This window comes from Sminthopsis crassicaudata, chromosome 4 (assembly GCF_048593235.1).
Source record: "Sminthopsis crassicaudata isolate SCR6 chromosome 4, ASM4859323v1, whole genome shotgun sequence".
Lineage (NCBI taxonomy): Eukaryota > Metazoa > Chordata > Mammalia > Dasyuromorphia > Dasyuridae > Sminthopsis > Sminthopsis crassicaudata.
This window is the reverse complement of record NC_133620.1, coordinates 200,914,134-200,935,440: the sequence shown is the minus strand read 5'-3', so window position 1 is coordinate 200,935,440 and position 21,307 is coordinate 200,914,134. Positions and strand designations below refer to the sequence as shown.

Genomic DNA, 21,307 nt, shown 5'->3' with positions numbered 1-21,307 from the left:
ATGAGGAAACTGAAATCTCAAAAGAGATCCGCTGAAGGTTCAAGTCCAGGAGATAGAGAAGATTCCGACAGAGAAGATGGAAACTGCTGTCCTCCTGTAAAACGGGAAAGAACTTCTTCATTAACTCCATTTCCTCCATCACAGTCAGAGGAAAAGAGCAATGGATCCCAACTGAAGCCTCCCACACTGATCCATGGTCAGGCACCCAGTGCAGGTCTACCAAGCCAGAAACCTAAGGAAGAGCAGCGAAGTGTGCTGTGCTCAGCAGTATTACAAGCTCCCCAGCCAAAGGTACTTTTACAAACAGTTCCTAACAGTGGCACCAATGGTGCTAAGGTACCTTCAGACTGTCAAGGAGCAGCTCCATCTGAATCAATAAATAATAGTGCATTGAGGAATCCTTCTGAATCTGCTGACAAGCTAGGACATGAAAATGCTGCAACAAGTGACTTAGAGAATGCAGGGCATCCGAGCTCTGAAACACCCTCTCTAACCAACTATTTCCTACAATACATCAGCTCCGGTTTCGAGAACTCAACGAATACTGCTGGTGCCTCCAGCAACAAATTTATATTTGGACAGAACATGAGTGAAAGAGTGCTGAATCCACCCAAACCCAGTGAATCTAGTAGAGATGTCAGCAAGGACAATACTGCTGCTGAATCCGGCTCAGAATCCTCCTCCCTAGAAGCCACCCCTGAGAAAGCTAATAATGTTTCAGAGTCACTGGCAGAGTCAGCAGCTGCCTACACCAAGGCCACAGCCCGGAAGTGTTTACTAGAAAAGGTGGAAGTGATCACCGGGGGAGAGGCAGAGAGCAACGTATTACAGATCCAAGGCAAGTTGTTTGTGTTTGACAAAACATCACAGTCTTGGGTGGAAAGAGGCAGAGGACTACTCAGACTTAATGACATGGCTTCCACAGATGATGGGACGTTACCATCTCGACTGGTAATGCGGACCCAGGGGAGCCTGCGGCTTATGCTCAACACCAAGCTGTGGGCACAGATGCAGATTGACAAAGCCAATGAGAAGAGCATTCGAATCACAGCCATGGACACTGAGGGTCAGGGAGTCAAAGTGTTCCTGATCTCCGCCAGCTCCAGAGATACTGGGCAGTTGTATGCAGCACTGCATCACCGGATCTTAGCATTGCGCAGCAGGATAGAACAAGAACAGGAGACCAAGATCCCAGCTCCAGAGCCTCAAGTGACACAGTCAAATGAGGAGGACAGCGATGATGATGTTCTGGCTCCTTCTGCATCCACTGGAGAGTCCACCGGTGATGAAGGGGATGGGCAGACCGGCGGGAGCACATAGCAGCTGGAAGCTCATCCGCTTGCAAGGCTGCTGCTTGTCCACTCTCCCCCCTTCCCCCGGCAGCGCCGCAATCGTTCCAGGCAGTGTTGGCGGCTCCAGGACTTAGGAACCATGCATCCCTGTTCTGTTTGTTTGGTTTTTTGGGCCTGGATCAGTAGATTCCACACAAAGCAGACTCAGAAAACTGCCGGAATGTGGTTTGGGACACGAAAGCTCATCATATTGATGAGCAGAAAAATAACCTTCCTTCCCCCTTTTTTCATTGAAATGGCATATTGGCTTGTCACTCACAAGCCCTCCTTGGGACGAGTGATTTTATACATGCATATCCTGCCATTGAAGAGGTTTACTCTTTAGGGCAAAAACATCGAAGCCACACTCCTTTAGATTTGAGTAAAATTGGGGGCAGCTAGGTGGCTCAGTGGATAGAGCAACAGCCCTGAATTCAGGAGGACCCGAGTTCAGATGCTTAACACTTCCTAGCTGTGTGACCCTGGGCAAGTCACTTAACCCCAGCCTAAAAAAAAAAAAAAAGAATTTTTTTTCAATAAAATTATGTATCTGAAAAAAAGTTGCGCTATTTATGGGGCTAAATCATCTTATGTTAAAATGTGACTAGATAATTTGTCTTATGAAATCCTAACCTTGAATGATTGGAAATCCATAGCTAGTGAGTGAAATTGAGCAGAACCAGGAGATCATTATACACTTCAACAACGATACTGCATGAGGATACATTCTGATGGAAGTGGATATCTTCAACAAAGAGAAGATCTAATTCAGTTCCAATTGATCAATGATGGACAGAATCAGCTACACCCAGAGAGGGAACACTGGGAAATGAGTGTAAACTGTTTTCATTTTTTGTTTTTCTTCCCAGGTTATTTTTACCTTCCGAATACAACAACAACAACAAAATTCGGTTCTGCACGTATATATTGTATCTAGGTTATACTATAACATATTTAATATGTATGGGAAAGCCTGCCATCTAGGGGAGGGGGTGGAGGGAAGGAGGGGAAAATTCGGAACAGAAGGAGTACAAGGGATAATGTTGTAAAAAATTACCTATGCATATGTACTGTCAAAAATGTTATAATTATAAAATTAATAAAAAAATTTTAAAAAAGAATGAAATCCATAGCTGGGATGTGTTTAGAACCTGGACAAAACTTGTGGCTTTCAGACTTTCATGAATTATGTAGAATTCAAGTCAGACATAATATGGAAACAGGAGTTGACAAACAATTCATTTTTGACCAACTAGCTGGTGAAGGTCGGTATGGAAAGAATTCAGAACAGATTAATTATCCCATGACAGTGTATGAGCAAATTTCTAAGGCTGCAATAAAAGCTTGGGGTGTCCTCCCTGGACAGAAAGATCAGGGAGAGGCTTTCACTAAAATACAGCAAGGTCTCAATGAACCTATTGCGGATTTTGTAGGACGTCTACAAACTGCTGTCAAAGAACTATTGGAGAAGATGCAGCTACAGAAATAATGACCAGACGTCTGGCTAAGGAAAATGCCAATGAGATTTGCAAAAGAATTATATGGGGATTAGACAAAGATGCTCCTTTAGAGGAAAGACTATGTGCCACAGTGGGAACAAATGCTTTTTACACCCAGACTATGATGAACATGGAAAGACAGGGTCCCTCCTGGCCAGGGATTTCTAGAGAAATTCGTCCATGTTTTCAATGTGGAAAAATTGGACCCCTAAGAGCTCAATGTAGATATGGAGATAGAGTGAGAAGACAGGGTGAAAGAAGACCTAAAACCCCATGTCCAAAATGTCACAAAGGCTTTCACTGGGCCTCAGAATGCAGATTGACCCAGGGAAATGAGAAGTGGGGCCCAGCTCCAAGATATCAAGCAAAGGATAGGTGGGGAATGATTGCAACTGTGGTTACACCCAAAGAGCCTTTAGGAGGTCAGGACTCTGATGTGATCTATCAGCCGAAAAGCAATCACATGAAAGAAAGGGATTACCTGATCAGTCAGCCAAAAGGCAATCCGATTGCAAAAATAGATTACACTTGGGGAGAATGCAGGCCTTTTAAACCAACAGGGCTATGTCCAGTGCATACAACTCCAATGCAATTGCCAGATGATGAAAAGAGATTTAGAAAGTGGTAAATAGAAGGAAATTAGATAGGTCAACTGCCTGGGAGAGAGGGTTTACTTGTATTTTAATGAAAGAAGGATACAGATGAAGAAGGAAACAGATAGGTGGCAACAAGCACTCAGAGAGAGAGAGAGAAAAAGAGAAAGACCTTAAAACAAAGGAGAAGATCTAAGAAACATCTGACACTGAAAGAGCATGGCTGATAAGAAGACTGTTAAAGAACTTTAAAACCAGCAGGAATCATTGGATTTCCTAACATAAGATGAGATTAATGGACAATGAACTTATGGACATTTATGAATTCTCAATTTATGATTATTTGATCATGTTATTTGTTACATACTTCTAGCATGTATTATGTCACTATGTTACTATATTACTATGTGCTTATGTAATTTATGTAATTATGTGTAATACCTCCCATATTGATGGATTTATGTTTCAAGGTCATGACCACCCTATGTTCTAAATGAAAAGAAAGGGACAGATGTTAGGATTACAAGGTGAGAACTCAGGTCGTCTGGACAGTGACAAGGGGAGAACTCAGGTCGTCTGGACAGTGACAAGGGGAGAACTCAGGTCGTCTGGACAGTGACAAGGGGAGAACTCAGGTCGTCTGGACAGTGACAAGGGGAGAACTCAGGTCGTCTGGACAGTGACAAAGGGGAGAACTCAGGTTGTCTGGACAGTGACAAGGGGAGAACTCAGGTTGTCTGGACAGTGACAAGGGGAGAACTCAGGTTGTCTGGACAGTGACAAGGGGAGAACTCAGGTTGTCTGGACAGTGACAAGGGGAGAACTCAGGTTGTCTGGACAGTGACAAGGGGAGAACTCAGGTTGTCTGGACAGTGACAAGGGGAGAACTCAGGTTGTCTGGACAGTGACAAGGGGGGAACTCAGGTTGTCTGGACAGTGACAAGGTGAAAACTCAGGTCGACTTGATAGTTCTCTGGCTCAGACCTTTGGTTAGGGCCTTTAAAGGGAGTTTACCCCTTAGGAATTCTAGGAGGAGCAAGCTCATTGGTGGAAGTCATGTTTCCCAGAAGCCCTTGCGTTATCCCACGCCCATTCTCTGGGAGGATAAAAGGAGGGCAGCATTGGGTCTGGGAGAATTGACTCAGGGATAGTGTGGTGACGCCAGGCTGAAAGGAGACCAGTTTGATTTGGGGAAAGACAAGAGCTGGAGGAGATTCAGAGCTCCCAAGAAACCTGTGCACAGAGGAAAAGATTTTACAGATCTCCTCCCAGAGAAGGATTATAATTGAGCAGACGACCGGACCCTCACAATTCAAGAACGTTACATATTAGCGCCCCACGTCAATTTTGGCTCCCGAACAGGGACAGACAGGATCCTGATTCTGGGACAGTCTCTCTATCCCAGAAGTAAGCATGAGGAAACTGAAATCTCAAAAGAGATCCGCTGAAGGTTCAAGTCCAGGAGATAGAGAAGATTCCGACAGAGAAGATGGAAACTGCTGTCCTCCTGTAAAACGGGAAAGAACTTCTTCATTAACTCCATTTCCTCCATCACAGTCAGAGGAAAAGAGCAATGGATCCCAACTGAAGCCTCCCACACTGATCCATGGTCAGGCACCCAGTGCAGGTCTACCAAGCCAGAAACCTAAGGAAGAGCAGCGAAGTGTGCTGTGCTCAGCAGTATTACAAGCTCCCCAGCCAAAGGTACTTTTACAAACAGTTCCTAACAGTGGCACCAATGGTGCTAAGGTACCTTCAGACTGTCAAGGAGCAGCTCCATCTGAATCAATAAATAATAGTGCATTGAGGAATCCTTCTGAATCTGCTGACAAGCTAGGACATGAAAATGCTGCAACAAGTGACTTAGAGAATGCAGGGCATCCGAGCTCTGAAACACCCTCTCTAACCAACTATTTCCTACAATACATCAGCTCCGGTTTCGAGAACTCAACGAATACTGCTGGTGCCTCCAGCAACAAATTTATATTTGGACAGAACATGAGTGAAAGAGTGCTGAATCCACCCAAACCCAGTGAATCTAGTAGAGATGTCAGCAAGGACAATACTGCTGCTGAATCCGGCTCAGAATCCTCCTCCCTAGAAGCCACCCCTGAGAAAGCTAATAATGTTTCAGAGTCACTGGCAGAGTCAGCAGCTGCCTACACCAAGGCCACAGCCCGGAAGTGTTTACTAGAAAAGGTGGAAGTGATCACCGGGGAAGAGGCAGAGAGCAACGTATTACAGATCCAAGGCAAGTTGTTTGTGTTTGACAAAACATCACAGTCTTGGGTGGAAAGAGGCAGAGGACTACTCAGACTTAATGACATGGCTTCCACAGATGATGGGACGTTACCATCTCGACTGGTAATGCGGACCCAGGGGAGCCTGCGGCTTATGCTCAACACCAAGCTGTGGGCACAGATGCAGATTGACAAAGCCAATGAGAAGAGCATTCGAATCACAGCCATGGACACTGAGGGTCAGGGAGTCAAAGTGTTCCTGATCTCCGCCAGCTCCAGAGATACTGGGCAGTTGTATGCAGCACTGCATCACCGGATCTTAGCATTGCGCAGCAGGATAGAACAAGAACAGGAGACCAAGATCCCAGCTCCAGAGCCTCAAGTGACACAGTCAAATGAGGAGGACAGCGATGATGATGTTCTGGCTCCTTCTGCATCCACTGGAGAGTCCACCGGTGATGAAGGGGATGGGCAGACCGGCGGGAGCACATAGCAGCTGGAAGCTCATCCGCTTGCAAGGCTGCTGCTTGTCCACTCTCCCCCCTTCCCCCGGCAGCGCCGCAATCGTTCCAGGCAGTGTTGGCGGCTCCAGGACTTAGGAACCATGCATCCCTGTTCTGTTTGTTTGGTTTTTTGGGCCTGGATCAGTAGATTCCACACAAAGCAGACTCAGAAAACTGCCGGAATGTGGTTTGGGACACGAAAGCTCATCATATTGATGAGCAGAAAAATAACCTTCCTTCCCCCTTTTTTCATTGAAATGGCATATTGGCTTGTCACTCACAAGCCCTCCTTGGGACGAGTGATTTTATACATGCATATCCTGCCATTGAAGAGGTTTACTCTTTAGGGCAAAAACATCGAAGCCACACTCCTTTAGATTTGAGTAAAATTGGGGGCAGCTAGGTGGCTCAGTGGATAGAGCAACAGCCCTGAATTCAGGAGGACCCGAGTTCAGATGCTTAACACTTCCTAGCTGTGTGACCCTGGGCAAGTCACTTAACCCCAGCCTAAAAAAAAAAAAAAAGAATTTTTTTTCAATAAAATTATGTATCTGAAAAAAAGTTGCGCTATTTATGGGGCTAAATCATCTTATGTTAAAATGTGACTAGATAATTTGTCTTATGAAATCCTAACCTTGAATGATTGGAAATCCATAGCTAGTGAGTGAAATTGAGCAGAACCAGGAGATCATTATACACTTCAACAACGATACTGCATGAGGATACATTCTGATGGAAGTGGATATCTTCAACAAAGAGAAGATCTAATTCAGTTCCAATTGATCAATGATGGACAGAATCAGCTACACCCAGAGAGGGAACACTGGGAAATGAGTGTAAACTGTTTTCATTTTTTGTTTTTCTTCCCAGGTTATTTTTACCTTCCGAATACAACAACAACAACAAAATTCGGTTCTGCACGTATATATTGTATCTAGGTTATACTATAACATATTTAATATGTATGGGAAAGCCTGCCATCTAGGGGAGGGGGTGGAGGGAAGGAGGGGAAAATTCGGAACAGAAGGAGTACAAGGGATAATGTTGTAAAAAATTACCTATGCATATGTACTGTCAAAAATGTTATAATTATAAAATTAATAAAAAAATTTTAAAAAAGAATGAAATCCATAGCTGGGATGTGTTTAGAACCTGGACAAAACTTGTGGCTTTCAGACTTTCATGAATTATGTAGAATTCAAGTCAGACATAATATGGAAACAGGAGTTGACAAACAATTCATTTTTGACCAACTAGCTGGTGAAGGTCGGTATGGAAAGAATTCAGAACAGATTAATTATCCCATGACAGTGTATGAGCAAATTTCTAAGGCTGCAATAAAAGCTTGGGGTGTCCTCCCTGGACAGAAAGATCAGGGAGAGGCTTTCACTAAAATACAGCAAGGTCTCAATGAACCTATTGCGGATTTTGTAGGACGTCTACAAACTGCTGTCAAAGAACTATTGGAGAAGATGCAGCTACAGAAATAATGACCAGACGTCTGGCTAAGGAAAATGCCAATGAGATTTGCAAAAGAATTATATGGGGATTAGACAAAGATGCTCCTTTAGAGGAAAGACTATGTGCCACAGTGGGAACAAATGCTTTTTACACCCAGACTATGATGAACATGGAAAGACAGGGTCCCTCCTGGCCAGGGATTTCTAGAGAAATTCGTCCATGTTTTCAATGTGGAAAAATTGGACCCCTAAGAGCTCAATGTAGATATGGAGATAGAGTGAGAAGACAGGGTGAAAGAAGACCTAAAACCCCATGTCCAAAATGTCACAAAGGCTTTCACTGGGCCTCAGAATGCAGATTGACCCAGGGAAATGAGAAGTGGGGCCCAGCTCCAAGATATCAAGCAAAGGATAGGTGGGGAATGATTGCAACTGTGGTTACACCCAAAGAGCCTTTAGGAGGTCAGGACTCTGATGTGATCTATCAGCCGAAAAGCAATCACATGAAAGAAAGGGATTACCTGATCAGTCAGCCAAAAGGCAATCCGATTGCAAAAATAGATTACACTTGGGGAGAATGCAGGCCTTTTAAACCAACAGGGCTATGTCCAGTGCATACAACTCCAATGCAATTGCCAGATGATGAAAAGAGATTTAGAAAGTGGTAAATAGAAGGAAATTAGATAGGTCAACTGCCTGGGAGAGAGGGTTTACTTGTATTTTAATGAAAGAAGGATACAGATGAAGAAGGAAACAGATAGGTGGCAACAAGCACTCAGAGAGAGAGAGAGAAAAAGAGAAAGACCTTAAAACAAAGGAGAAGATCTAAGAAACATCTGACACTGAAAGAGCATGGCTGATAAGAAGACTGTTAAAGAACTTTAAAACCAGCAGGAATCATTGGATTTCCTAACATAAGATGAGATTAATGGACAATGAACTTATGGACATTTATGAATTCTCAATTTATGATTATTTGATCATGTTATTTGTTACATACTTCTAGCATGTATTATGTCACTATGTTACTATATTACTATGTGCTTATGTAATTTATGTAATTATGTGTAATACCTCCCATATTGATGGATTTATGTTTCAAGGTCATGACCACCCTATGTTCTAAATGAAAAAAAAGGGACAGATGTTAGGATTACAAGGTGAGAACTCAGGTCGTCTGGACAGTGACAAGGGGAGAACTCAGGTCGTCTGGACAGTGACAAGGGGAGAACTCAGGTCGTCTGGACAGTGACAAGGGGAGAACTCAGGTCGTCTGGACAGTGACAAGGGGAGAACTCAGGTTGTCTGGACAGTGACAAGGGGAGAACTCAGGTTGTCTGAACAGTGACAAAGGGAGAACTCAGGTTGTCTGGACAGTGACAAGGGGAGAACTCAGGTTGTCTGGACAGTGACAAGGGGAGAACTCAGGTTGTCTGGACAGTGACAAGGGGAGAACTCAGGTTGTCTGGACAGTGACAAGGGGAGAACTCAGGTTGTCTGGACAGTGACAAGGGGAGAACTCAGGTTGTCTGGACAGTGACAAGGGGAGAACTCAGGTTGTCTGGACAGTGACAAGGGGGGAACTCAGGTTGTCTGGACAGTGACAAGGTGAAAACTCAGGTCGACTTGATAGTTCTCTGGCTCAGACCTTTGGTTAGGGCCTTTAAAGGGAGTTTACACCTTAGGAATTCTAGGAGGAGCAAGCTCATTGGTGGAAGTCATGTTTCCCAGAAGCCCTTGCGTTATCCCACGCCCATTCTCTGGGAGGATAAAAGGAGGGCAGCATTGGGTCTGGGAGAATTGACTCAGGGATAGTGTGGTGACGCCAGGCTGAAAAGAGACCAGTTTGATTTGGGGAAAGACAAGAGCTGGAGGAGATTCAGAGCTCCCAAGAAACCGGTGCACAGAGGAAAAGATTTTACAGATCTCCTCCCAGAGAAGGATTATAATTGAGCAGACGACCGGACCCTCACAATTCAAGAACGTTACATATTAGCGCCCCACGTCAATTTTGGCTCCCGAACAGGGACAGACAGGATCCTGATTCTGGGACAGTCTCTCTATCCCAGAAGTAAGCATGAGGAAACTGAAATCTCAAAAGAGATCCGCTGAAGGTTCAAGTCCAGGAGATAGAGAAGATTCCGACAGAGAAGATGGAAACTGCTGTCCTCCTGTAAAACGGGAAAGAACTTCTTCATTAACTCCATTTCCTCCATCACAGTCAGAGGAAAAGAGCAATGGATCCCAACTGAAGCCTCCCACACTGATCCATGGTCAGGCACCCAGTGCAGGTCTACCAAGCCAGAAACCTAAGGAAGAGCAGCGAAGTGTGCTGTGCTCAGCAGTATTACAAGCTCCCCAGCCAAAGGTACTTTTACAAACAGTTCCTAACAGTGGCACCAATGGTGCTAAGGTACCTTCAGACTGTCAAGGAGCAGCTCCATCTGAATCAATAAATAATAGTGCATTGAGGAATCCTTCTGAATCTGCTGACAAGCTAGGACATGAAAATGCTGCAACAAGTGACTTAGAGAATGCAGGGCATCCGAGCTCTGAAACACCCTCTCTAACCAACTATTTCCTACAATACATCAGCTCCGGTTTCGAGAACTCAACGAATACTGCTGGTGCCTCCAGCAACAAATTTATATTTGGACAGAACATGAGTGAAAGAGTGCTGAATCCACCCAAACCCAGTGAATCTAGTAGAGATGTCAGCAAGGACAATACTGCTGCTGAATCCGGCTCAGAATCCTCCTCCCTAGAAGCCACCCCTGAGAAAGCTAATAATGTTTCAGAGTCACTGGCAGAGTCAGCAGCTGCCTACACCAAGGCCACAGCCCGGAAGTGTTTACTAGAAAAGGTGGAAGTGATCACCGGGGAAGAGGCAGAGAGCAACGTATTACAGATCCAAGGCAAGTTGTTTGTGTTTGACAAAACATCACAGTCTTGGGTGGAAAGAGGCAGAGGACTACTCAGACTTAATGACATGGCTTCCACAGATGATGGGACGTTACCATCTCGACTGGTAATGCGGACCCAGGGGAGCCTGCGGCTTATGCTCAACACCAAGCTGTGGGCACAGATGCAGATTGACAAAGCCAATGAGAAGAGCATTCGAATCACAGCCATGGACACTGAGGGTCAGGGAGTCAAAGTGTTCCTGATCTCCGCCAGCTCCAGAGATACTGGGCAGTTGTATGCAGCACTGCATCACCGGATCTTAGCATTGCGCAGCAGGATAGAACAAGAACAGGAGACCAAGATCCCAGCTCCAGAGCCTCAAGTGACACAGTCAAATGAGGAGGACAGCGATGATGATGTTCTGGCTCCTTCTGCATCCACTGGAGAGTCCACCGGTGATGAAGGGGATGGGCAGACCGGCGGGAGCACATAGCAGCTGGAAGCTCATCCGCTTGCAAGGCTGCTGCTTGTCCACTCTCCCCCCTTCCCCCGGCAGCGCCGCAATCGTTCCAGGCAGTGTTGGCGGCTCCAGGACTTAGGAACCATGCATCCCTGTTCTGTTTGTTTGGTTTTTTGGGCCTGGATCAGTAGATTCCACACAAAGCAGACTCAGAAAACTGCCGGAATGTGGTTTGGGACACGAAAGCTCATCATATTGATGAGCAGAAAAATAACCTTCCTTCCCCCTTTTTTCATTGAAATGGCATATTGGCTTGTCACTCACAAGCCCTCCTTGGGACGAGTGATTTTATACATGCATATCCTGCCATTGAAGAGGTTTACTCTTTAGGGCAAAAACATCGAAGCCACACTCCTTTAGATTTGAGTAAAATTGGGGGCAGCTAGGTGGCTCAGTGGATAGAGCAACAGCCCTGAATTCAGGAGGACCCGAGTTCAGATGCTTAACACTTCCTAGCTGTGTGACCCTGGGCAAGTCACTTAACCCCAGCCTAAAAAAAAAAAAAAGAATTTTTTTTCAATAAAATTATGTATCTGAAAAAAAGTTGCGCTATTTATGGGGCTAAATCATCTTATGTTAAAATGTGACTAGATAATTTGTCTTATGAAATCCTAACCTTGAATGATTGGAAATCCATAGCTAGTGAGTGAAATTGAGCAGAACCAGGAGATCATTATACACTTCAACAACGATACTGCATGAGGATACATTCTGATGGAAGTGGATATCTTCAACAAAGAGAAGATCTAATTCAGTTCCAATTGATCAATGATGGACAGAATCAGCTACACCCAGAGAGGGAACACTGGGAAATGAGTGTAAACTGTTTTCATTTTTTGTTTTTCTTCCCAGGTTATTTTTACCTTCCGAATACAACAACAACAACAAAATTCGGTTCTGCACGTATATATTGTATCTAGGTTATACTATAACATATTTAATATGTATGGGAAAGCCTGCCATCTAGGGGAGGGGGTGGAGGGAAGGAGGGGAAAATTCGGAACAGAAGGAGTACAAGGGATAATGTTGTAAAAAATTACCTATGCATATGTACTGTCAAAAATGTTATAATTATAAAATTAATAAAAAAATTTTAAAAAAGAATGAAATCCATAGCTGGGATGTGTTTAGAACCTGGACAAAACTTGTGGCTTTCAGACTTTCATGAATTATGTAGAATTCAAGTCAGACATAATATGGAAACAGGAGTTGACAAACAATTCATTTTTGACCAACTAGCTGGTGAAGGTCGGTATGGAAAGAATTCAGAACAGATTAATTATCCCATGACAGTGTATGAGCAAATTTCTAAGGCTGCAATAAAAGCTTGGGGTGTCCTCCCTGGACAGAAAGATCAGGGAGAGGCTTTCACTAAAATACAGCAAGGTCTCAATGAACCTATTGCGGATTTTGTAGGACGTCTACAAACTGCTGTCAAAGAACTATTGGAGAAGATGCAGCTACAGAAATAATGACCAGACGTCTGGCTAAGGAAAATGCCAATGAGATTTGCAAAAGAATTATATGGGGATTAGACAAAGATGCTCCTTTAGAGGAAAGACTATGTGCCACAGTGGGAACAAATGCTTTTTACACCCAGACTATGATGAACATGGAAAGACAGGGTCCCTCCTGGCCAGGGATTTCTAGAGAAATTCGTCCATGTTTTCAATGTGGAAAAATTGGACCCCTAAGAGCTCAATGTAGATATGGAGATAGAGTGAGAAGACAGGGTGAAAGAAGACCTAAAACCCCATGTCCAAAATGTCACAAAGGCTTTCACTGGGCCTCAGAATGCAGATTGACCCAGGGAAATGAGAAGTGGGGCCCAGCTCCAAGATATCAAGCAAAGGATAGGTGGGGAATGATTGCAACTGTGGTTACACCCAAAGAGCCTTTAGGAGGTCAGGACTCTGATGTGATCTATCAGCCGAAAAGCAATCACATGAAAGAAAGGGATTACCTGATCAGTCAGCCAAAAGGCAATCCGATTGCAAAAATAGATTACACTTGGGGAGAATGCAGGCCTTTTAAACCAACAGGGCTATGTCCAGTGCATACAACTCCAATGCAATTGCCAGATGATGAAAAGAGATTTAGAAAGTGGTAAATAGAAGGAAATTAGATAGGTCAACTGCCTGGGAGAGAGGGTTTACTTGTATTTTAATGAAAGAAGGATACAGATGAAGAAGGAAACAGATAGGTGGCAACAAGCACTCAGAGAGAGAGAGAGAAAAAGAGAAAGACCTTAAAACAAAGGAGAAGATCTAAGAAACATCTGACACTGAAAGAGCATGGCTGATAAGAAGACTGTTAAAGAACTTTAAAACCAGCAGGAATCATTGGATTTCCTAACATAAGATGAGATTAATGGACAATGAACTTATGGACATTTATGAATTCTCAATTTATGATTATTTGATCATGTTATTTGTTACATACTTCTAGCATGTATTATGTCACTATGTTACTATATTACTATGTGCTTATGTAATTTATGTAATTATGTGTAATACCTCCCATATTGATGGATTTATGTTTCAAGGTCATGACCACCCTATGTTCTAAATGAAAAAAAAGGGACAGATGTTAGGATTACAAGGTGAGAACTCAGGTCGTCTGGACAGTGACAAGGGGAGAACTCAGGTCGTCTGGACAGTGACAAGGGGAGAACTCAGGTCGTCTGGACAGTGACAAGGGGAGAACTCAGGTCGTCTGGACAGTGACAAGGGGAGAACTCAGGTTGTCTGGACAGTGACAAGGGGAGAACTCAGGTTGTCTGAACAGTGACAAAGGGAGAACTCAGGTTGTCTGGACAGTGACAAGGGGAGAACTCAGGTTGTCTGGACAGTGACAAGGGGAGAACTCAGGTTGTCTGGACAGTGACAAGGGGAGAACTCAGGTTGTCTGGACAGTGACAAGGGGAGAACTCAGGTTGTCTGGACAGTGACAAGGGGAGAACTCAGGTTGTCTGGACAGTGACAAGGGGAGAACTCAGGTTGTCTGGACAGTGACAAGGGGGGAACTCAGGTTGTCTGGACAGTGACAAGGTGAAAACTCAGGTCGACTTGATAGTTCTCTGGCTCAGACCTTTGGTTAGGGCCTTTAAAGGGAGTTTACACCTTAGGAATTCTAGGAGGAGCAAGCTCATTGGTGGAAGTCATGTTTCCCAGAAGCCCTTGCGTTATCCCACGCCCATTCTCTGGGAGGATAAAAGGAGGGCAGCATTGGGTCTGGGAGAATTGACTCAGGGATAGTGTGGTGACGCCAGGCTGAAAAGAGACCAGTTTGATTTGGGGAAAGACAAGAGCTGGAGGAGATTCAGAGCTCCCAAGAAACCGGTGCACAGAGGAAAAGATTTTACAGATCTCCTCCCAGAGAAGGATTATAATTGAGCAGACGACCGGACCCTCACAATTCAAGAACGTTACATATTAGCGCCCCACGTCAATTTTGGCTCCCGAACAGGGACAGACAGGATCCTGATTCTGGGACAGTCTCTCTATCCCAGAAGTAAGCATGAGGAAACTGAAATCTCAAAAGAGATCCGCTGAAGGTTCAAGTCCAGGAGATAGAGAAGATTCCGACAGAGAAGATGGAAACTGCTGTCCTCCTGTAAAACGGGAAAGAACTTCTTCATTAACTCCATTTCCTCCATCACAGTCAGAGGAAAAGAGCAATGGATCCCAACTGAAGCCTCCCACACTGATCCATGGTCAGGCACCCAGTGCAGGTCTACCAAGCCAGAAACCTAAGGAAGAGCAGCGAAGTGTGCTGTGCTCAGCAGTATTACAAGCTCCCCAGCCAAAGGTACTTTTACAAACAGTTCCTAACAGTGGCACCAATGGTGCTAAGGTACCTTCAGACTGTCAAGGAGCAGCTCCATCTGAATCAATAAATAATAGTGCATTGAGGAATCCTTCTGAATCTGCTGACAAGCTAGGACATGAAAATGCTGCAACAAGTGACTTAGAGAATGCAGGGCATCCGAGCTCTGAAACACCCTCTCTAACCAACTATTTCCTACAATACATCAGCTCCGGTTTCGAGAACTCAACGAATACTGCTGGTGCCTCCAGCAACAAATTTATATTTGGACAGAACATGAGTGAAAGAGTGCTGAATCCACCCAAACCCAGTGAATCTAGTAGAGATGTCAGCAAGGACAATACTGCTGCTGAATCCGGCTCAGAATCCTCCTCCCTAGAAGCCACCCCTGAGAAAGCTAATAATGTTTCAGAGTCACTGGCAGAGTCAGCAGCTGCCTACACCAAGGCCACAGCCCGGAAGTGTTTACTAGAAAAGGTGGAAGTGATCACCGGGGAAGAGGCAGAGAGCAACGTATTACAGATCCAAGGCAAGTTGTTTGTGTTTGACAAAACATCACAGTCTTGGGTGGAAAGAGGCAGAGGACTACTCAGACTTAATGACATGGCTTCCACAGATGATGGGACGTTACCATCTCGACTGGTAATGCGGACCCAGGGGAGCCTGCGGCTTATGCTCAACACCAAGCTGTGGGCACAGATGCAGATTGACAAAGCCAATGAGAAGAGCATTCGAATCACAGCCATGGACACTGAGGGTCAGGGAGTCAAAGTGTTCCTGATCTCCGCCAGCTCCAGAGATACTGGGCAGTTGTATGCAGCACTGCATCACCGGATCTTAGCATTGCGCAGCAGGATAGAACAAGAACAGGAGACCAAGATCCCAGCTCCAGAGCCTCAAGTGACACAGTCAAATGAGGAGGACAGCGATGATGATGTTCTGGCTCCTTCTGCATCCACTGGAGAGTCCACCGGTGATGAAGGGGATGGGCAGACCGGCGGGAGCACATAGCAGCTGGAAGCTCATCCGCTTGCAAGGCTGCTGCTTGTCCACTCTCCCCCCTTCCCCCGGCAGCGCCGCAATCGTTCCAGGCAGTGTTGGCGGCTCCAGGACTTAGGAACCATGCATCCCTGTTCTGTTTGTTTGGTTTTTTGGGCCTGGATCAGTAGATTCCACACAAAGCAGACTCAGAAAACTGCCGGAATGTGGTTTGGGACACGAAAGCTCATCATATTGATGAGCAGAAAAATAACCTTCCTTCCCCCTTTTTTCATTGAAATGGCATATTGGCTTGTCACTCACAAGCCCTCCTTGGGACGAGTGATTTTATACATGCATATCCTGCCATTGAAGAGGTTTACTCTTTAGGGCAAAAACATCGAAGCCACACTCCTTTAGATTTGAGTAAAATTGGGGGCAGCTAGGTGGCTCAGTGGATAGAGCAACAGCCCTGAATTCAGGAGGACCCGAGTTCAGATGCTTAACACTTCCTAGCTGTGTGACCCTGGGCAAGTCACTTAACCCCAGCCTAAAAAAAAAAAAAAGAATTTTTTTTCAATAAAATTATGTATCTGAAAAAAAGTTGCGCTATTTATGGGGCTAAATCATCTTATGTTAAAATGTGACTAGATAATTTGTCTTATGAAATCCTAACCTTGAATGATTGGAAATCCATAGCTAGTGAGTGAAATTGAGCAGAACCAGGAGATCATTATACACTTCAACAACGATACTGCATGAGGATACATTCTGATGGAAGTGGATATCTTCAACAAAGAGAAGATCTAATTCAGTTCCAATTGATCAATGATGGACAGAATCAGCTACACCCAGAGAGGGAACACTGGGAAATGAGTGTAAACTGTTTTCATTTTTTGTTTTTCTTCCCAGGTTATTTTTACCTTCCGAATACAACAACAACAACAAAATTCGGTTCTGCACGTATATATTGTATCTAGGTTATACTATAACATATTTAATATGTATGGGAAAGCCTGCCATCTAGGGGAGGGGGTGGAGGGAAGGAGGGGAAAATTCGGAACAGAAGGAGTACAAGGGATAATGTTGTAAAAAATTACCTATGCATATGTACTGTCAAAAATGTTATAATTATAAAATTAATAAAAAAATTTTAAAAAAGAATGAAATCCATAGCTGGGATGTGTTTAGAACCTGGACAAAACTTGTGGCTTTCAGACTTTCATGAATTATGTAGAATTCAAGTCAGACATAATATGGAAACAGGAGTTGACAAACAATTCATTTTTGACCAACTAGCTGGTGAAGGTCGGTATGGAAAGAATTCAGAACAGATTAATTATCCCATGACAGTGTATGAGCAAATTTCTAAGGCTGCAATAAAAGCTTGGGGTGTCCTCCCTGGACAGAAAGATCAGGGAGAGGCTTTCACTAAAATACAGCAAGGTCTCAATGAACCTATTGCGGATTTTGTAGGACGTCTACAAACTGCTGTCAAAGAACTATTGGAGAAGATGCAGCTACAGAAATAATGACCAGACGTCTGGCTAAGGAAAATGCCAATGAGATTTGCAAAAGAATTATATGGGGATTAGACAAAGATGCTCCTTTAGAGGAAAGACTATGTGCCACAGTGGGAACAAATGCTTTTTACACCCAGACTATGATGAACATGGAAAGACAGGGTCCCTCCTGGCCAGGGATTTCTAGAGAAATTCGTCCATGTTTTCAATGTGGAAAAATTGGACCCCTAAGAGCTCAATGTAGATATGGAGATAGAGTGAGAAGACAGGGTGAAAGAAGACCTAAAACCCCATGTCCAAAATGTCACAAAGGCTTTCACTGGGCCTCAGAATGCAGATTGACCCAGGGAAATGAGAAGTGGGGCCCAGCTCCAAGATATCAAGCAAAGGATAGGTGGGGAATGATTGCAACTGTGGTTACACCCAAAGAGCCTTTAGGAGGTCAGGACTCTGATGTGATCTATCAGCCGAAAAGCAATCACATGAAAGAAAGGGATTACCTGATCAGTCAGCCAAAAGGCAATCCGATTGCAAAAATAGATTACACTTGGGGAGAATGCAGGCCTTTTAAACCAACAGGGCTATGTCCAGTGCATACAACTCCAATGCAATTGCCAGATGATGAAAAGAGATTTAGAAAGTGGTAAATAGAAGGAAATTAGATAGGTCAACTGCCTGGGAGAGAGGGTTTACTTGTATTTTAATGAAAGAAGGATACAGATGAAGAAGGAAACAGATAGGTGGCAACAAGCACTCAGAGAGAGAGAGAGAAAAAGAGAAAGACCTTAAAACAAAGGAGAAGATCTAAGAAACATCTGACACTGAAAGAGCATGGCTGATAAGAAGACTGTTAAAGAACTTTAAAACCAGCAGGAATCATTGGATTTCCTAACATAAGATGAGATTAATGGACAATGAACTTATGGACATTTATGAATTCTCAATTTATGATTATTTGATCATGTTATTTGTTACATACTTCTAGCATGTATTATGTCACTATGTTACTATATTACTATGTGCTTATGTAATTTATGTAATTATGTGTAATACCTCCCATATTGATGGATTTATGTTTCAAGGTCATGACCACCCTATGTTCTAAATGAAAAGAAAGGGACAGATGTTAGGATTACAAGGTGAGAACTCAGGTCGTCTGGACAGTGACAAGGGGAGAACTCAGGTCGTCTGGACAGTGACAAGGGGAGAACTCAGGTCGTCTGGACAGTGACAAGGGGAGAACTCAGGTCATCTGGACAGTGACAAGGGGAGAACTCAGGTTGTCTGGACAGTGACAAGGGGAGAACTCAGGTTGTCTGAACAGTGACAAAGGGAGAACTCAGGTTGTCTGGACAGTGACAAGGGGAGAACTCAGGTTGTCTGGACAGTGACAAGGGGAGAACTCAGGTTGTCTGGACAGTGACAAGGGGAGAACTCAGGTTGTCTGGACAGTGACAAGGGGAGAACTCAGGTTGTCTGGACAGTGACAAGGGGAGAACTCAGGTTGTCTGGACAGTGACAAGGGGAGAACTCAGGTTGTCTGGACAGTGACAAGGGGGGAACTCAGGTTGTCTGGACAGTGACAAGGTGAAAACTCAGGTCGACTTGATAGTTCTCTGGCTCAGACCTTTGGTTAGGGCCTTTAAAGGGAGTTTACACCTTAGGAATTCTAGGAGGAGCAAGCTCATTGGTGGAAGTCATGTTTCCCAGAAGCCCTTGCGTTATCCCACGCCCATTCTCTGGGAGGATAAAAGGAGGGCAGCATTGGGTCTGGGAGAATTGACTCAGGGATAGTGTGGTGACGCCAGGCTGAAAGGAGACCAGTTTGATTTGGGGAAAGACAAGAGCTGGAGGAGATTCAGAGCTCCCAAGAAACCGGTGCACAGAGGAAAAGATTTTACAGATCTCCTCCCAGAGAAGGATTATAATTGAGCAGACGACCGGACCCTCACAATTCAAGAACGTTACATATTAGCGCCCCACGTCAATTTTGGCTCCCGAACAGGGACAGACAGGATCCTGATTCTGGGACAGTCTCTCTATCCCAGAAGTAAGCATGAGGAAACTGAAATCTCAAAAGAGATCCGCTGAAGGTTCAAGTCCAGGAGATAGAGAAGATTCCGACAGAGAAGATGGAAACTGCTGTCCTCCTGTAAAACGGGAAAGAACTTCTTCATTAACTCCATTTCCTCCATCACAGTCAGAGGAAAAGAGCAATGGATCCCAACTGAAGCCTCCCACACTGATCCATGGTCAGGCACCCAGTGCAGGTCTACCAAGCCAGAAACCTAAGGAAGAGCAGCGAAGTGTGCTGTGCTCAGCAGTATTACAAGCTCCCCAGCCAAAGGTACTTTTACAAACAGTTCCTAACAGTGGCACCAATGGTGCTAAGGTACCTTCAGACTGTCAAGGAGCAGCTCCATCTGAATCAATAAATAATAGTGCATTGAGGAATCCTTCTGAATCTGCTGACAAGCTAGGACATGAAAATGCTGCAACAAGTGACTTAGAGAATGCAGGGCATCCGAGCTCTGAAACACCCTCTCTAACCAACTATTTCCTACAATACATCAGCTCCGGTTTCGAGAACTCAACGAATACTGCTGGTGCCTCCAGCAACAAATTTATATTTGGACAGAACATGAGTGAAAGAGTGCTGAATCCACCCAAACCCAGTGAATCTAGTAGAGATGTCAGCAAGGACAATACTGCTGCTGAATCCGGCTCAGAATCCTCCTCCCTAGAAGCCACCCCTGAGAAAGCTAATAATGTTTCAGAGTCACTGGCAGAGTCAGCAGCTGCCTACACCAAGGCCACAGCCCGGAAGTGTTTACTAGAAAAGGTGGAAGTGATCACCGGGGAAGAGGCAGAGAGCAACGTATTACAGATCCAAGGCAAGTTGTTTGTGTTTGACAAAACATCACAGTCTTGGGTGGAAAGAGGCAGAGGACTACTCAGACTTAATGACATGGCTTCCACAGATGATGGGACGTTACCATCTCGACTGGTAATGCGGACCCAGGGGAGCCTGCGGCTTATGCTCAACACCAAGCTGTGGGCACAGATGCAGATTGACAAAGCCAATGAGAAGAGCATTCGAATCACAGCCATGGACACTGAGGGTCAGGGAGTCAAAGTGTTCCTGATCTCCGCCAGCTCCAGAGATACTGGGCAGTTGTATGCAGCACTGCATCACCGGATCTTAGCATTGCGCAGCAGGATAGAACAAGAACAGGAGACCAAGATCCCAGCTCCAGAGCCTCAAGTGACACAGTCAAATGAGGAGGACAGCGATGATGATGTTCTGGCTCCTTCTGCATCCACTGGAGAGTCCACCGGTGATGAAGGGGATGGGCAGACCGGCGGGAGCACATAGCAGCTGGAAGCTCATCCGCTTGCAAGGCTGCTGCTTGTCCACTCTCCCCCCTTCCCCCGGCAGCGCCGCAATCGTTCCAGGCAGTGTTGGCGGCTCCAGGACTTAGGAACCATGCATCCCTGTTCTGTTTGTTTGGTTTTTTGGGCCTGGATCAGTAGATTCCACACAAAGCAGACTCAGAAAACTGCCGGAATGTGGTTTGGGACACGAAAGCTCATCATATTGATGAGCAGAAAAATAACCTTCCTTCCCCCTTTTTTCATTGAAATGGCATATTGGCTTGTCACTCACAAGCCCTCCTTGGGACGAGTGATTTTATACATGCATATCCTGCCATTGAAGAGGTTTACTCTTTAGGGCAAAAACATCGAAGCCACACTCCTTTAGATTTGAGTAAAATTGGGGGCAGCTAGGTGGCTCAGTGGATAGAGCAACAGCCCTGAATTCAGGAGGACCCGAGTTCAGATGCTTAACACTTCCTAGCTGTGTGACCCTGGGCAAGTCACTTAACCCCAGCCTAAAAAAAAAAAAAAGAATTTTTTTTCAATAAAA

The 21,307-nt window shown here is 44.7% G+C and overlaps 5 protein-coding genes across 5 annotated transcripts; all 5 read left to right on the top strand.

Annotated features, from left to right (window-relative positions):
• LOC141540694 (ran-binding protein 3-like) lies at positions 1–1,363 on the top strand. The gene has a single exon (XM_074264701.1). It carries the CDS (start codon positions 1–3, stop codon positions 1,318–1,320), a length of 1,320 nt encoding a protein of 439 aa, XP_074120802.1. The 3' UTR covers positions 1,321–1,363.
• A 3,473-nt stretch (positions 1,364–4,836) lies between these two features.
• Positions 4,837–6,199, top strand: LOC141540693 (ran-binding protein 3-like). Its single transcript, XM_074264700.1, has one exon. The coding sequence runs from the start codon at positions 4,837–4,839 to the stop codon at positions 6,154–6,156; it is 1,320 nt and encodes a 439-aa protein (XP_074120801.1). The 3' UTR covers positions 6,157–6,199.
• A 3,504-nt stretch (positions 6,200–9,703) lies between these two features.
• LOC141540692 (ran-binding protein 3-like) lies at positions 9,704–11,080 on the top strand. Its single transcript, XM_074264699.1, has one exon. It carries the CDS (start codon positions 9,704–9,706, stop codon positions 11,021–11,023), a length of 1,320 nt encoding a protein of 439 aa, XP_074120800.1. The 3' UTR covers positions 11,024–11,080.
• Positions 11,081–14,569: 3,489 nt separating this feature from the next.
• Positions 14,570–15,932, top strand: LOC141540691 (ran-binding protein 3-like). Its single transcript, XM_074264698.1, has one exon. It carries the CDS (start codon positions 14,570–14,572, stop codon positions 15,887–15,889), a length of 1,320 nt encoding a protein of 439 aa, XP_074120799.1. The 3' UTR covers positions 15,890–15,932.
• Positions 15,933–19,435: 3,503 nt separating this feature from the next.
• Positions 19,436–20,798, top strand: LOC141540690 (ran-binding protein 3-like). The gene has a single exon (XM_074264697.1). The coding sequence runs from the start codon at positions 19,436–19,438 to the stop codon at positions 20,753–20,755; it is 1,320 nt and encodes a 439-aa protein (XP_074120798.1). The 3' UTR covers positions 20,756–20,798.
• The last annotated feature ends 509 nt before the right edge of the window (positions 20,799–21,307 follow it).

Bases quoted from the DNA above. Each gene is read 5' to 3' on its own strand.
- LOC141540690 (XM_074264697.1), top strand. From the start codon at position 19,436: ATGAGGAAACTGAAATCTCAAAAGAGATCCGCTGAAGGTTCAAGTCCA.
- LOC141540692 (XM_074264699.1), top strand. From the start codon at position 9,704: ATGAGGAAACTGAAATCTCAAAAGAGATCCGCTGAAGGTTCAAGTCCA.
- LOC141540694 (XM_074264701.1), top strand. From the start codon at position 1: ATGAGGAAACTGAAATCTCAAAAGAGATCCGCTGAAGGTTCAAGTCCA.
- LOC141540691 (XM_074264698.1), top strand. From the start codon at position 14,570: ATGAGGAAACTGAAATCTCAAAAGAGATCCGCTGAAGGTTCAAGTCCA.
- LOC141540693 (XM_074264700.1), top strand. From the start codon at position 4,837: ATGAGGAAACTGAAATCTCAAAAGAGATCCGCTGAAGGTTCAAGTCCA.